This window comes from Chelon labrosus (assembly GCF_963514085.1).
Source record: "Chelon labrosus genome assembly, chromosome: 21".
NCBI lineage: Eukaryota > Metazoa > Chordata > Actinopteri > Mugiliformes > Mugilidae > Chelon > Chelon labrosus.
Window position 1 is genome coordinate 18,943,903 of NC_140354.1, and position 16,670 is coordinate 18,960,572.

The 16,670-nt window shown below is 42.9% G+C and overlaps 2 protein-coding genes across 2 annotated transcripts in view; one reads left to right on the top strand and one right to left on the bottom strand.

Moving 5' to 3' along the window:
• Window positions 1-16,670, bottom strand: part of ddx47 (DEAD (Asp-Glu-Ala-Asp) box polypeptide 47) — a 262,281-nt gene that overhangs the window by 170,571 nt on the left and 75,040 nt on the right. The window lies entirely within an intron of this gene.
• On the top strand, window positions 1,378-15,496 carry evplb (envoplakin b). The gene is made up of 22 exons (XM_084571093.1): window positions 1,378-1,799; window positions 3,956-4,055; window positions 4,156-4,310; window positions 4,469-4,592; window positions 4,679-4,810; window positions 4,901-4,942; window positions 5,033-5,194; window positions 5,280-5,387; window positions 5,465-5,560; window positions 5,650-5,760; window positions 7,261-7,407; window positions 7,494-7,648; window positions 7,749-7,846; window positions 7,953-8,125; window positions 8,196-8,374; window positions 9,404-9,542; window positions 9,641-9,834; window positions 9,931-10,081; window positions 10,173-10,256; window positions 10,695-10,835; window positions 10,929-11,021; window positions 11,114-15,496. Exons 1-22 carry the CDS (start codon window positions 1,768-1,770, stop codon window positions 14,612-14,614), a joined length of 6,117 nt encoding a protein of 2,038 aa, XP_084427219.1. The 5' UTR covers window positions 1,378-1,767; the 3' UTR covers window positions 14,615-15,496.

Below are 16,670 nucleotides of genomic sequence, written 5' to 3' on the forward strand. Positions count from 1 at the left end.
TCATGATTCTTGGTCACAACTATCAGACTCTTTTTATATGTCACTTTTTTTGCCCCGCTCGTTGCCATTTGACAAATTACGCAGCTTTAAAAGGAGACAAAGATCAAGGCCAGGTGTGATAACCCCCGGGGCCACGTTTCAGTTGCCTTTCTTGTCCCTCCACTCTCTCTCTCTCTTTCTTGTCAGTTCCTTTTAACTTGTTATTCCTCTTCCTCCTCCTCCACCTCCTCCTCCAGTCCCTCTCCCCTGCAGGTATGTGGGCGCTGGTTCCTCTGCTGGGTGTGCGCGTCCAACACACCCACTCCAAGCATGAGACGCAGCGTCACGCCGGCCCATTTACACTCCAACTGGGGCGTAAAGAAGTCGCATTGTTCGACTCCGCTCGCAGCTTCCACCTCCACATTCTCCACCTTCCTATTCTTTTTGAGCATACCTGTGTTTGGGCCCTAACAAAAACACACACTCCTTGGCGAGATCATGTGCACGCACACTGCAGAGTTTCAGTCTTTTGGCAGCAGGTGAGGTGTGCATTCCTCGCTTTAGACCTTTACTCCTGTGGTGTAATCTCACAGGGCGTGTGTCCCGATAACCTCTGATAGACAGTATGCTTCACCGCTCTTGAGTGTGTCGGGGGATTTACCACGCAGACACAATAAATAACGCGCATGCACGTATTTCCTCTTTTCCTAATATATGTGTATATATTTTTTATTATAAATCTGAAGTCTGATCCAGGTTAGACTTTAAAACTAAACTAAATGAGCGCGTGGCAATGATGGTCTTAATTATAAGGCACTGAATGACTAGTTTATCAGCATTCCTCCTTATAGAAAGTGCCTTAATAATGTCCTGTCACATCTTTTGTTGCCTGGGGCAACGGCCTTGTACACTGCAAAAAACTCAACTTTACAAAACTTTTAAAAAAACTTAAAATAAGCAATTATCTACCAATAGAACAGGAAATTTTGACATTTTAGCCCCTTATATTTGTAATATTTGTGTTTTTGTACTAAAAAACAAGTAGATTTTCATCGATACAAGTAAAATATTTATCAGTGCAACAGTTTAGTCAATATTAATAGTCGAGACTGGCAATAAATCAGTGAATTACATTTGTTTTTTGTCTGTTTCCAACATTTTAGGAGATAAAAAAGATCAGATGCTGTGTTTTTGAGATAGTTGTGCACCTTTAGGATGTCCTAGTTCTCATTTTAAGCTTTAAAATAACTTAAAACCAATAAAAAATACAAAAAAATAAAGGTATAATAGTTTATTAAGATAATTTAGGAACATTTCCAACACAGAAACTTAACAAGAAGTTATTTTATCTTTAGTTAGATTCCATTTTTTTTTTTTTGCAGTGTAGATTTGTTTTTTTCTAAAAATAGAAAGTGTATATTAAATATCACGATGTTGTTTCTGGATAAATAATAATAAACATTTCTTAGAAGTCTTTCCAGAATAAACGCCTGGAAGCAAAAAACCTCCCGGAGAGCGTGAAGCCGAGCCGGGACTGTGACCGGGCGGCGGCGGCGGCGGCGGCGTGAAACAGGTCCGCCCGGTCTGCTCCTCCTGACGACACACCTGTCGTCCCCGGGGAGGAGCTGAGACAGGTGCACGCTCCTTAACACCGAGGGGAGTCTCTCCACCAGAGAAAGAGAGAGAGAGAGAGAGAAGAAGAAGGGAGTAGCAGAGAAGGGGAAGAGAGGAGCTGGATAAGAGACACACTTGGACTCAGGTTACTCCGGCGCACCGACTCCCTCAGACATGTCGAAGACGAGCCCTGTAAAGATAAGCAAGTGAGTTCAGACTTCCTTCCTTCCTCTTTTTCTCTCTTTCTCTCTCTGTTTTGGTTTTGTGCGTCAGGTTTCCCACTCGTATGTCACTGATACGGTCTTCCCTCGTATTACTTCCTTCCCTTACTTTTTGTATTTGACACTAGACAATGAAATGCACCATCAAAAGGCAGCACATGTTTACAGTTGCTCTGTCAGTCAGGACAAACAGTGACTTTATTTGCTCTGATGTTAATATCTTTTTTATTTATCACCTCACCTGACTCCTCCACTTAACCGCAGTAGATTAATATCTTTACCTAAGGGGTGTATCATGGCTCTTGGTCCGTATCAATAAGCCTCTGTTGTTGAGTTTCACAACCCCAAACGAGAAAGTTTCGACGTGTAAACATGACTCGGTGTGCTGCCTTATCTCGGGGGGAGCCGTCACCCCCGGGGCGGCTCACCTGTGGGGCATTCAGCGCTCCTTCCAGTCCCCCTCCGCCCCCTGCTCCTTCTTCTTCTCGGGTGAGGCGTGTCCCTGAAACCAAAGACTTGAGACTGTCACCAGCCGGAGAATGAGGAGGGAGTGGCGGGGCAGGGCCTCCTTCCTGCTGCCTGTGTTTGCAGAGCCTCGACCGAGGCAGGAGTGACTGGGCTCAGCCACATGTTGAGAGGGTTTCAGCAGAGACAGGTTCAAGTAAAAACAATAAATAGGTTTGTGCCACTTGAGCCGACAACGTGTCTCATCCGAAACTTTAAGCCCTGTGTTTATCCTGTACATGAAACTAAATCTGAATCTGAGACTAAATGTCCTTTAAGGCTTATTACTCTCCTTATTATACTTCTCCTGAGCTAAACACAACAATTAATGACGATATTGCATATTGTTCATATGCAAGTTCTGTACATTTTTTGCTTATACTGTTTTATTTAGTTTTACTAGATACTTATATTTTATTCTTATTTGATTTTACTGCATTTTTACCTATATTTTATTTTTATTTTATTTTACTGCATTTTTACTTATATTTTATTTCTATTTTATTTTACTAGATTTGTTGTTCTATTTTATTCTTATTTTATTTTACTACATTTTTACCTATATTTTATTTTTATTTTATTTTACTAGATTTGTTCTTTTATTTTATTTTATTTTACTTTACTACATTTTTACCTATATGTTATTTTATTTTACTGCATTTTTGCTTATATTTTATTTCCATTTTATTTTACTAGATTTGTTCTTCTATTTTATTCTTATTTTATTTTACTGCATTTTTACCTATATTTTATTTTTATTTTATTTTACTATATTTTTACTTATATTTTATTTTTATTTTATTTTACTACATTTTTACCTATATTTTATTTTTATTTTATTTTACTACATTTTTACCTATACTGTATTTTTATTTTATTTATTTTTTATTTTTACTTGTGGTTCTCAACAGCGTTTTACATGTGCCACTGAGCTACCTTGACCAAGCAATTTCCCTTTTGGACGAATAAAGTCTGTCTACGCCTAAGGGATTGACCTTTTGATTTAATTTCAAACTAAAAATCAAAGTATTCCCATGAATGAAAAATAAAAATAAAAAAATAAAAAAGGAAGCAGGAAAATCATCTGATAAGAGCTGAAAGGTGTGACTTTAGGAATGGACACGGACCACATTCCTGACTCTGTGTAGACAGGGAAAGCGGAAGACACTTGTCGTCGCCCGGGTGTGTCTGCATGAATAGTTGCCATTCATGTGAGAAAGTCTGATTTGCATCTGCAGCGTTAAATTTAGTGTCTTTTTGCACGTGTGTAACAAGAATGAATGAACGAATATGAATAAACTCACGTAAACATCATTACAGGTACATATTGCCATCTTGTGCACTTCTACTTCACTTTCACTGGCAAATATTTGACCTTTTACTCGACTAAAATCATTTGACAATCAATCAGGATGCATTTATGGACTGGACTGTAGCACCATGTAAATGCAGATGATTTAATAAAGCGTTTAATGAAGTATTGCATCTTTTTCTCATTACTTTCTCTACTTTCTCTGTGCAAGAAACCACTTTGTTGAAAGTTACTTAGAAATGTGTGCCCTTTCTTTAAGGTGGGGTGAAAGATTTATGAGGTGCACGCGGATTTTGACCGTCATCTTTCTGTGTTTCTAACCCAGGTCTCAGGCCACTGACCTGGCTGTGCTGATTCCTCGCATGCAAAACAATGCAGACCGAGTGGAGAAGAACATCCTGCAGTCAGAGCAGCTGCTGAAGCTGGTAAGAAGTCTGCAGACGTAACGTCAACCCAATCCTGTAAATCACTTTGACCAAAACTGAACTCTGAAGAAGCCTCAACCTTGCAAACTCTCTTCTGCAGGACACGGAGCGAGAAAAGAAGAACGAGGCCCTGCTCCACCAGAGGGAGAATGCGGAAAACCTGGCGGAGGCCGAGGGCCTGCTGAAGGACCTGTTCATGGACGTGGACAAAGCCAAGAAGCTGAAGCACCCTCAGGCCAAAGACATCGAGAAAGAGTGAGTTTTTGCTCTGAGGCGACACGCGTGAATTCAAACACAAACACCAGCCAACGCCTGAAACTCGATACGTCACATACCATTCAGCTTTTCCACAGTCTCCTTTGCGGCTTTCCTCTCACCTCTAAGAGAAACCTTTTGTTTTAATTATTTTTCAGCGTGAAAAATCTGCACGATCGCTGGGCTAGGGACTGCGCCGTCTACAGGGAACTGTACGACCAGGTGCAAGACTTGGACCTGACACAAAAGATCGACTGGGGTCCTGTGCTGGACAAAAAGCTGGTTCGTTGATGCTCGGGTTTTTAGTAGCTGACCGCCTTGATGTCTAGATCGCACAGTTGCTTATTGCGTAATGTTGTGTTTTGCAGAAACAGTTAAAATCAGAGGCTTACGGCCCCAAGCTGTCGGATGTAGAGAAGCAGATCGCAGAACACAGCATCCTGCACCAGGAGATCGAGGCCTACAGCGCCCAGCTGCAACCAAGCACCACCAACTCAAAGGTAACAGCACAAAGCAGCACATGCATACAGCAATATAATATCATGCAGGATGGATTTGTTGACATGTTTCTTCATTTTATTTGCTTGCAGGAGGAGTACGCTGCACTCAAAGAGAAATACGCTAAACTTTTCGTAAGTTTTCGCTCTTTTCTTTCTTTGTGCGCTCGTTTGATTTGGTTTGTTCTGGTCATGACCTACATGTGGCGTGTGCTTCTTCTGCAGGAGAGCTCCGAGCGCAGGCGCATCCAGCTGGCCTCTTTGCACGACTACATGCAGAGGTCCAGCAAAGAGTTGATCTACCTGTCAGGCCAGCAGGATAGGCTGCTCGAGAGAGACTGGAGCGATCGCATGGTCGATCCCCCGGGAGTCCGCATGGAGTACGAGGTGAGGGACCAGAGCTGCACGTGTCCTGATTTCAGTTTTTCAGTTGAATGCTTGTCAAACTCATATTTCCTACATTTGTGTAAAGAAATTCAAAAAGGGCGCACTGCTAGCTCATGAGCACGAGGTCAACAAGCTGCTCGACGAAGGAGAAGAGCTCATTGAAAACAATCACCCCGGCCTGCAAACGATAAAGGTATGCATCAATCAGAAACGTGTCTATAATAACCGAGAGTCTGAATTCGGATTGAGCTGATCTGTTGTTTCCGTCAGGATCACAAAGACATGGTGCAGGGAGAGTGGCAAGCCTTCCTCAACTTGTGTCTGGCGCAGGAGGTGCACCTGGAAAACATCGACATCTACAAGAAGGTAGGAGGGCTTTACACCGCGACCAGCTGAGATGACCAGACATTTTTTTTCAAGCAGCTCATTAATAAGAAGTGACATGTTGGTTGCAGTTCCAGCTGGACGCGGAGACCCTGACAGAGTCGCTGAAGAGACTCCGCTCGAACCTGGACCCGAGCGTTTTGTCCAACAAGAGCAACCCTGAGATCCTGCTTATCCTGGAGGTACAACACTGATCTCCGATGGCTTGATTTTGCATCTTATGTAAAACCTGTAACTGGTCCTAACTGCAAATGACTAACCAGTACATTAAGAGGCTAAATAACAGAGACACTCCTTCAAAAAGATCATCCAGGTGAATCACCACCTTTCTGCCACTGTTGAAACATAAACTGAACATTATAACAATCACGAAGATCAGATTTAGTGCAGGATCTGCTATGGTTTGTTTGCACTAGTGTACCTAATGTTTTGGCAAGTGAGTGTACAACACCATTATTATTTATAGTGGGGCATCAGTTGTTGCAGCTGCTGCAGGTGGAGCCAATAAGAATTCATAGAGGCATAACTGTTTGTTAGAAGCCTATAAGAAGTAACTTAAAGTGTTAAATAAATTAAATGTGGAGGGGTGGAAGTGTAAGTAGCAGAAAACTGAAAAATACTAGAGAAATGTACACTCACCTCAAAACTATACTTACTTCAGTAAATATGACCTTGGACCATGGCTTTCACCAGAAGAAAAGTGCCGACGACTATTTCAACATCAAAGATTTCCACTTTTTAGAATTTTCTCTATCAGAACTGTGAATAAAATATATTTCAAGTGATTATCTGATTGATCCTTTGAGCAGGGATAGTCAACCAGACATCACATCTGCTGCTCTGTTCACGTTCTGGAAAAGAAACCCCACCAAACTTTATAGTTACTATCTTTAGACTAAAGGTCTATTTTCCTCTCTTTGGCGACACCTATGGCGATAAGTGGCAATTGCAGGTGTGTTAATTTGTCCGTCAGCTCCACCTGCAGTCTACTTGTCCGGGTGGTGGATCGCAGATTTTGGCGCAAATGTCCAAATCGAGACAATCACCCACTTCTCCTACCTTGTTCAACAACAAGTGAGAGATGGAGATAGGGTAAATTCATGTAAAAATTTGAATATTAGCCAAAAACAAACAAAGAAAGGAAAGCCAGTACATTTTACAAGTGACCTGTTCAGTTGTGCACAGTTAAATATTTAGGTTCTCGAGCTCCTATGTTGACTTAAAGTGTTTGTGCAGAGTTTTTCAAGGTGAAGGTTTAGCTGGAAACATTTTGCTGATTCAAACTCAGAAACTTATATTTTACCCATGTTTCCGATTTATTTGAGCGGATTCCAGCTTTCACTTTTGCCAAAACATTAGGTACACTAGTGAAACGGATGCATTCTAATGTAACAGATCCTGCACTAATCCTTCTTTGTGACTATTGTGATGTTCAGTTGATGTTGAAACAGCGTCAGAAAGGTCGTAATTCCACTGGACGATCATTGTGGAGGGCATAGTTTATGGTGATAAACTGGATTGAATTAAAAGTGTTGGTAAAAAAAGGGCTAGGGTTAGGGTTTTCAACAGTTTTACAGACTTAAGTTGCTTCAAAGATCAATTCTACTTCTGCCTGCTTAAACAATACGTTAATGAGACGCCGCAGCTTTGATAACAGGAGTCTACTTCAATAACCCCTCCAGGGAGATGAACCAGCAGTTAAGAGGAACGAGCAGCGCCTCAAGGCCCTCAAGGACCTCAGCAAAGAGATCGTGCCTCTGAAGCTACGTCGAACCCAGCCCTCCAAACCCACCCCGGTGATCACCCTGTGCGACTGGACAGACAAAGAGGTAACAACAGCGCCGTCCACGGTTCACGACAGACAGAGCCTCTCAGAAGTTTGACGAATTTTAAGAATACATTTTGTCTGTTTTAGGACTCCGTGACTCGAGGTGAGACGCTAATCCTAAAGTCCAACACTGACAACAAGAACTGGGAGCTCCAGAACAACAGTGGGAAGGTCAAAACCCTCCCTGGGGCTTGTTTCATGATCCCGCCTCCTGATGATGAGGCCCTGGAGACAGTCAAGAGGTTAGTAGTGCCAAACAAAGACTTAAACCGTGACCGATGATTCCCGCTGCGATGGATTTTGAGCAAACATAAATGTGTATGTGTGTGTGTGTGTGTTCAGCCTGGACAAAGAGCTGACGGGCCAGAAGAGGCATCGATCTGAACTGAAAGCCTCCCTGAAGAGCCCCGTTGTGGAGGTGGTTCGCCCTCAGAAGGCAGGTGAGAAGAAACACTTTCTTTTTTTTCCAGATTGGCAAAAAAAACATATTTTCTTGAATATTTAGGGCTTTTCTAGCTTTTCATTGCAACTTTTCTCTTTCCCCAGCTGCTGTTCAAAGTGCACCAGAGGACCCCAAAGCCTCAGAGCTCGTCAGTGAAATAGACAAGATCAACAAAGCTCTGGAGAAGAGCGAGAAAGAAATCCTGAGCAGACTGAGGGCACCACTGGACAACCGCAACCCCACGCAAGACCTGGCGAACAGGCTGCAAGAGCATGAGGTGAACTTTTAATAAAATAACCATAAATAATTAAATTGGGAATTCTCTAAATGCTGTTCTCGCCGTCCAGAAATCTGCTCTGGCTGTGAGGAAGCTGGACTCCGAGAAGGCTGCCATTCAGAGGGAGATGGATCCTATTCTGGCCAAAAAGCCTCTGGGACCTAACGCCTCTATGCTGCCACCTAAACTGAGCTCAGCCGACAACAAGATCAACAACCTCTACATGCTCCTCGATCTCTATAACAAGAAGTAAGAACACATGTAAAGCAAAACTATAACGTAACTTCTGACAAACTGTTCTTGAAATGAAGACCCACCAAAATGATCATTCATTCATTTTCTGTAACCGCTTGTCCTCTGGAGGGTCATAGGAGGGCTAGGAATCACCAATGAACCTAACGAGCATGTCTTTGGACGGTGGGAGGAAGTACCCAGAGAGAACCCATGCAGACACAGGGAGAACATGCAAACTCCACACAGAAATGCCCCATTTGCCCGATGGATTAGAACCCAAAACCTTCTTGGTGTGAGGCATCAGTGCTAACCACCACACCAGATCTTTGCTGGAGCATAATCAAGTTCCCAGTAGGAAGTAATCAAGAAACTCCAGACAAACTTTCCACGACAAAAAAAAATTGTGGGTGGTGGAAGTCAGTCTAGCTTCCAGACTAGTGTTTGTGCTTTCATTCCCCAAAATGTCAATCAGAGTAGGACGTTTTCTCAAAGATGGAGTTTCTTTTTCAAGCTTCATTGACAACTTTGAATACGTTCCCTAGAAGAAGACGAACAAGATGGAGTCATGTTTCCAGCGTTGCTGTCCACACTGATTCCAGCTTCGATTATCTTTGGTTTAATCCCTTATTTTTGTAGTCTTTCAGACACATTATTAGGAACAGCTTTCAGCATCAACTGATATTTGGAATTCCTTTAAGTTTGGCGCAAACGTTCACTTGGATTTAAGGCCGAATGAGTAGATTAGCTTGGGGGGGGGGGGGGGGGGGGGGTTCAAAGGTGAAAGTTCAAGCTCACTGTGACCTCTCAAAAAACGTCCGTAGACATGACAAATCTCAAAATAAAATAATTTCTATCAAAAAAGTCAATGGTCAACTTATCTGAAACTTATAAATCCTTTTTCACTACGTATATTACATGAATCTGGACAGGAATAGATGTAAACCACAACTTGACGGTTTAGCCGAGGCAAACGATCACTTGACTCTCATTCTAGTTAAAGGTGTGTTTTGTGATTTAACTCCTGTGTTTCTGTCCTTTCCCCAGAGGGAATGCCTCCATGTTCCTAGAGAAGCAGATTCAGAAGGTAGAAGGCATCACCTCTGGGTTTGAGGACCAGCTGGCTAAAGATGGCGCCATTCTCGATCAACCTCACGTTCTTCCGAATCGCAACCAGAGTCTGCAGGTGTTGTATTAAAAACAAAAATAAAACTAAACACAGATGAGAATATGACACATCGGAATAGTTTTTTAATTCCTGTTCTTTCTTTCTTTTTTGTCTAGTTAATGCGAAAGGATGTTGCTTTAAAGAAAGAGGAGCTGAATAAATTAGGTAGAGACTTGGACCTGACAGAGCAAGCGTGCAGATCCCTGCAGAAAAGCTGCAATGAATACTGCCCCGACATCCGTCGGCAAGAGAACGAGGTGAAAAACCTGAAGAACCGTTACGCAAATGTTGACAATCAGCTCCAGGAGAGGTGAGAGATAAAAAAAATAACACATCGGATGTTATTCTGATTAATAAACCTCTGTGGTTTTTGAACTCATGCATATGTCTACAAATTTTGCTTCAGGGTTGGTCTCATAAAGCAAGCAACCAATAAAAATCAAGATTTCGAGAATGCCGTTCAGTCGGTGGATTTTTTCTTGGTCAATTTGCCGAATAACACGATCAAACCTACCGATGACGTGAAGCAGATAACAGCCAAGCAGAATTCTCAGAAGGTGAATAGAAGTGTTTTCTTATCTACAACTTCAAGCCGATTCAAGTCTGATGAAATACAGTTTTTATAATGACTATTTGTCCCTTGTTTAGAAAGTGGTGGAGGACATCAAGAGGAAGTCAGGTGATTTGACCAGAGCCAAGGACCTTTCCCGTGACCTGCAGGGTCTCTTAAATGTGAGTTTACTGGATCATTACTTTCACTAGAGATGTCCAGATCAAGCTTTGTTTTCTCCTCTGACCAGATACCGATATTTTTAATATTGAATATTGGCTAATCCGAGTCCTGATTGGATCTTAAATTAACAAAATGTCCTCTCCTGGAGATTCAGAAAGGCCATTCTTATGTTACTAATGTTCTCCTAGAGTCGACTGGATTCAGTCCAATATATATTTCTGTCAAAGTTAATGTAGTGTGGAGAGGGTAGCTCCTACCTCGGCTCCAGAAAACCTGTGTTCTCTAATCCAGAAATGTTCTGGTCATCCAACGCCATAAACTCCCTAACCCTCTGCGGAAGATTTTTCTCCAATCCGGACATCCCTAACTGCAACATAAATGAAACGCTCTTTACAGGAATTTAATCCCTAAATATGTTTAATTACATTTCCTTTCAGGAGTATGAGATTAAGTCAAACACTTACCGCAGCACTCTGACTGACAACGACGACGACGATGAAGACGACAATGATGACAATGATGAACCAGTTATGAAGAAACGTCAAACTTCAACTCTGGCTCAGGGTGTACAGAGAAAGGTATGGTTTTAGAGAATTTAGCAAAGACAACTATGGAATTTTTTATTTTTTTTTTTAAAGTAAAAAGTGTAACATGTTCTTCTTCTTCTGCAGGAGAAAAATCTGCTGAACCTTTTTGCTGAAGTGTCTGCAGAGAACAACCAGCTACTGAATCAGTTGGGGACGGCGAAGAACATTGTGGCCAGGGTATGATATTATATGATTTTAACACATTATACTTAATCATCCATTACCTGTACCTTCTCTGAACTTCTTGCTGTTTCTCTGTTTGTGTGCAGAATGAGGATAAAGTCAGTCAGGTTGTCGTCAGCCAGCAACTGCAACTACAGAGTCAGAAGAAGGACCTACAGGAAACCGATAGTCTAAAAAAGGATTTAAGTGAAGAGGCTGCCAGACGCTTACATGCTGAAAGAGACTTGGAAACCTACCGAAAGAGGTTTGTGTCTCTGAAGAACAGGAGAGGAGTGGAGAGGTTGGAGGAGAAGGAAGTGGTGCTGTATTACCGCGACCCCAAATTGGAAGTGGAGCTACAGTCTCTGAGAAATCGTATCCAGGATGAAGGACCGAAAAGATCAAGAACCCAATCAGAGATAAAAATGTTGAATGAGAAGATTATCAAACTGGAATTAGAGTTGACCACAATCGAGCCCAAACTAATAACCAAGATATTCACAGAGTACGAGAGAGACCCTCAGCTCGACAAAGAGGCAGCTAGGATAAGAGATGAGATGCAGAGGATTCGGCTGGAGCTCGAAACAAGAGACAGCGAGGCGGTTCACGTGAAAACCGAGCTCACTGTCCTGGCTCAGCAGAAACCAAAAATCAGGGAGAAGGTTGTTAAGAAGGAAGTGGTGAGGCTTGAGAAAGACCCAGAGATGCTGAAAGCTGTTCTCATGTTACAAAATGAAATTGCAGAAGAGGAATACCAGTTCAAATCCCTCAACGATGAGGTTTTTAGCATGAGGAGCCAGATAAACACTCTGGAGAGGGTCATCCCCACCATCCAACCCAAGATCGTCACCAAGGTGGTGAAGCAAGTTCAGCAAGATCCAGACCAAGTGGAAGAGTCAAGGAAGATACGAATGGCCTTGGAAGAAGAGAAGGATGAGAATGTTATCCTGATGAAGGACCTGACCACCTTTCAGCTTCGTTACGATGAAGTGGACAAGCTCCGCCCGAAGGTGGAGGTCAAGGAGATCATCAACGAGATTTACAGAGTCGATCCTGAGACGGAAGTTGAACTGGTTCGACTAAGAAAAGAGCTTCAGGATTTAAGCAGAAACCGCACTGACACGGAGAAAGAAATTCAGTCTCTGGTATCAACCTTGACTACCCTGCGGAGTCAGAAGCCCAAAGTGGAGTACAAGGAGGTGACCCAGGAAGTGATCAAAGAGGAGAAGAGCCCCGAGGTCATGAGGGAATTACAAAGGCTGAACAACCAAGTCTCCCGTTTGCAAGTCAACTATGACACCACCCTAGAGCTGCTGACCCGCCTACGTAACGAAAGAGACGAGTTGAAAGTTCAGAAATCCAGGGTGGAGACGAAGCTAGTGAATAAAGAGGTAATCAAATACGAGAATGACCCTCTGCTGGAGAAAGAAGCCGACAGACTTCGAAGAAACCTGAGAGAGGAAATACAGCAACGCCGTAGTGTGGAGGAAGTCCTCTTTGACCTCCAGAACCAATACATATCCCTCGAGAGGCAGAAGCCGGAGGAGAAAGTCGTCATGCAGGAGGTGGTTCGTCTTCAGAAGGATCCCAAGCAGATGCTGGAGCACGAAAAACTAAACAGGACTCTGGACGATGAGATGAAAGCACGCAGAAAGCTAGAATTAGAGGTCAGGCAACTCAGAGCTTTGATTCAAGAAAAAGAGAATACCCTGGCTCAGACGGATGATCGCCAGAAGAGGATCCAGGTAGAGTCGGAGCTCAGGCAGATTAGATCACGCATCCTCGAGCTGGAGAACTGTCCGCCACCAGTTGAGGAAAAAATCATAATTGAGGAGGTGCTGAAAGTGGAGAAGGACCCTAAGCTGGAAAAACTCACTGATGATTTACGCATTGACTTGGAGAATGAGAGCACCAACATCAGTCGTCTGGATAGAGAGATTCGCAACCTAAGGCTCAAGTTGGAGATTTTGCAAAAGGAAAAGTCGATTGAGAAGGTTGTTTACAGAGAAGTTGTTCGCGTAGAGAAAGACCCAGCAGTGGAGGCTGAGAGGGAACATCTCAGAGAGCTCGTTGCAAAGGAGAGAAACCTCAGACGGGACCAAGAAGATAACTTGCAGAACATCAACATCAAAATAACCCACTTGCAGACATCTAAATCTGTGACCTTTCAGGAGGAGACTTCTCTTACGTCCAACAGAGATGCTCTGCATAAGGAGAAGGAGGATCTTCTCAAACAGCTCAAAGCACTTGAGTCTCAAAGGCAGACCATCAGCATAAGCTTCCAGCAACAGTCCAAGCTGTTTAGTGAGAGGAACCAGATGGCACGACAGAGGAGTCTCAAGACATCCAATGAAATGCAGCGGCTGGAGAAACAGATCCTGAACGAGAAGGACAAGATACACCAGAAAGAAACCCTCATCACTGAGCTGCAGAACGGCATCAAGAAGGAAGAGCATTCTGAAACTCACACCAGAGAGACAAATCTTTCTACTAAGATCACCATCCTGGATCCAGAGACAGGAAAAGACTTGTCTCCCTATGACGCCTACTTGGCAGGACTAATTGATCGAAACCAATACATCAAACTGTCGGAGCTCGAGTGCGACTGGGAGGAAATCACTTCGACTAGTCCCGATGGGGACATGACGATTTTGCAGGATCGTAAGAGTGGGAAGCAGTACTCTGTGAAGGATGCACTGAGGGATGGACGCTTGACTGAGTACGACGTGATCCGCTACAAGGAAGGAAAACTGACCATCTCTGAGTTTGCCCTGCTTGTTGCAGGTGAGCTAAAAAAACCATACCTTCCTCCAGCTCCAGTCGCCCCCCCAAGATCCCCTACCAAAACCAGCCAAGCCCCTCTGAACTCCATGCCTTCATCCCTGAGGTCCTCCTACACCAGCCTGAACTCTCATCTCAGTGGCAGCTTAAACAACCTCAATTCTTCACCCGGTGATGAGTATTTCCCAATCTCAGGGATTTTCGACACCACCACTGAGAGCCGCATGTCTGTGAGAAGTGCCCTCACCCGCAAACTCATTGACGTCGACACAGCTCTGCTGCTGCTTGAGGCCCAAGCTGCCTCCGGTGGAATCGTTGATCTCGGGAGAAAGGACAAACTCTCCGTCCACAAGGCAGCTGAACGAGGTCTGATCGACACAAACCACATGTACAAGCTCCTGAATGCCCAGAAGGCCTTCACCGGAGTCGAGGATCCTGTAACCAAAGGTCGTCTTGCAGTCGGACAGGCGGCACAGAAAGGTTATATTCCCCCTGAAAACGCCAAGAGGTACATGGAGGCACAGTACCTCACAGGTGGGTTGGTGGATCCAACCAAAGCAGGCCGCCTCACCATTCAAGAAGCTGTTGCCACCAAGCTGATTGACAGCAAAACAGCGTCCGAGCTGCAAGATGAGACTTGCCACACGAAGGAACTGGTGGACCCCATCACTCAAGAGAAGCTGACATACAAACAGGCAATGGATCGATGTAGGAAAGATGTCAGCACTGGGCTCTTTTTGCTTCCTGTCATCTCCACTGATGAAAATGCTCCTTCATACTCAAACTATCGGTTTAGTTCCTCTCACAACAGTCTAGATTCAATCTAAGATGTAAGGCAGATTCCTTTGCTACTGCTATTGGTGCTAAAGGGTGTATTTAACACTAATTTGTGAAATCAGTATGTTTATATGCATTCCTTTTGAAAACTCTGGAAATACTGTAATTTTTGGTGGAGCTGTTTGTGTGAATCATCTTATTTTTCAGTACTATTTCAGGGTACTCTGTGTTGTTTTTGTTGGTGCCATGTTCATAACTTCTTATTAAACTCCACAAGATATACATTCACTTATCTGTTTTGTCATTTAAAATATTAACAACTGAATAGCTACAAGAAAGGCATGTAAACTGAGACAATTATTTTCATAAACCAGGCAAGGTTACCATCGTGTCTGCTGTTCAGGACACCACTTTTACCCAGAATGAAATAAAACTTAAGAAACTTTCAGAGGTGATTGTCATGAAATTCGGTAACAATTAATATTGTGCCTATGGGAAAATCCCTTATGACTTTGGTGATCCTCTCACTTTTCCTCTAGCAAAACCATCAGGTTTTGGTTTTGACCGAAAATTTCTTGCTATTTCTTGTGTCTTGTGCTAATAAGCAAACGTTAGCTGAGCCGAGCCTTGAGCTCAATGGATTAACGGAGCTGCTAGCTTGATTTTTTTTTGTCCTGTTACTAAAGATAATGTTAAAGAGTTGGGTTTATGACGCATTTCCAGAAAACAACTAGCTTCCACTTCCTCGTTTACTGTAACTATGACACGTCTCTAGTAGTAAAATAGCTTTAGCTTTTAAAAAAGCTTTTAAACCCTGGTGAGTCATATGCTTGGAAATGATGGATTAAGGATACAGATTAAATGTGACTCATGTACAACCATGTGTCGTGTTAAGGTTAATAAGGTCAGCCTCTACGGGAATGTGCAGACAACTAAAACATTAGGACTTTGAGATCCACTGATGTTTATGTATTCTTTTTTTTTTTTTTTTAGCAGCAAATGAGCTACGTCAAACTTGATTTGGTGCTCTTGCGTGGCACAAAAACAAACGTAAACAAAACTCAAAGCTCTCCACGAAAAGGTTTAAATGTTCTCCTTCTTGTTCCTACCCAACCCCACATTTAACAGTAAATGGTGTAGATGTGGGAACATGTGGCCTCTATGCTGTGGATGTCTGCCTGCCAGATTACCCGATGACTGAAAGGACTTTGTGGGATTACTGCACATGAGCCTGTCTGGAGGCCAAAGTGGCCCCACTCTGTGTCCAGAGGAAGGTTGAAGGATGTTTTCTTCATGGTTGGGTCACTTAAAGTAGTTGGTTAACATGATTCTGTGATGACAAAACCCAACTTGCGGTGTTTACTGGTGTTTTTCTTTCTCGTTTTGTTGACAATAGAGCTTGCAACCTAACAGCAGTAATGACTGTCTTCCCAATAAAAAGCCGTCTGAATAACCCAAAATATGACAGCATGTCCGGCTACAGTACGTTGACGCACAAATGGCACATTTTCACTCTAATAATAACAATAATTGGCAGCTCTTCTTTGTTTTGCTCCATTATTGTGTTTATAATACCAGACTGCAGGGCTGACGGTTTAAGCCTTGACAATTAGCATGTGCACATTTATCTCTCTGGATCTATTCATGAATGAAGCCCCCTGTGCATCTGCTCTGCAATCATGCCAGCACCATATCAAGTCATGTCTAATCACAGAGCCCTCTCCTGTCCTTTCCCTACAAAATCAATATAACCGTGACGTATCTGAGCGATTAAAGTCAAGTGTCAGGTACGGGAAATACGTAAAAACAATATGTAAACCTTTAACATCAATGTTGATGGCATTCAAGGCCTCGTTCTGTTTGCCTTCCTCTTCCTCTGCCAGAAGGAAGAAACTCTAGTTGAACTTCACCGACGGCCATTTGTGCAGAGGTGCCAGCTGGCCGCATCCGCCAGAAACCAATAATGCTGCGAGCTATCGTCATTCTGCAGATTTCTATCTCGGAGATGCAAAATGTGAAACTGAGATTTAAAAAAAAAAAAAGTCACAATTTAACATTCCTGGTAAAAAAAAATAAAAAAAATAAAAAAATAAATAATAATAATAA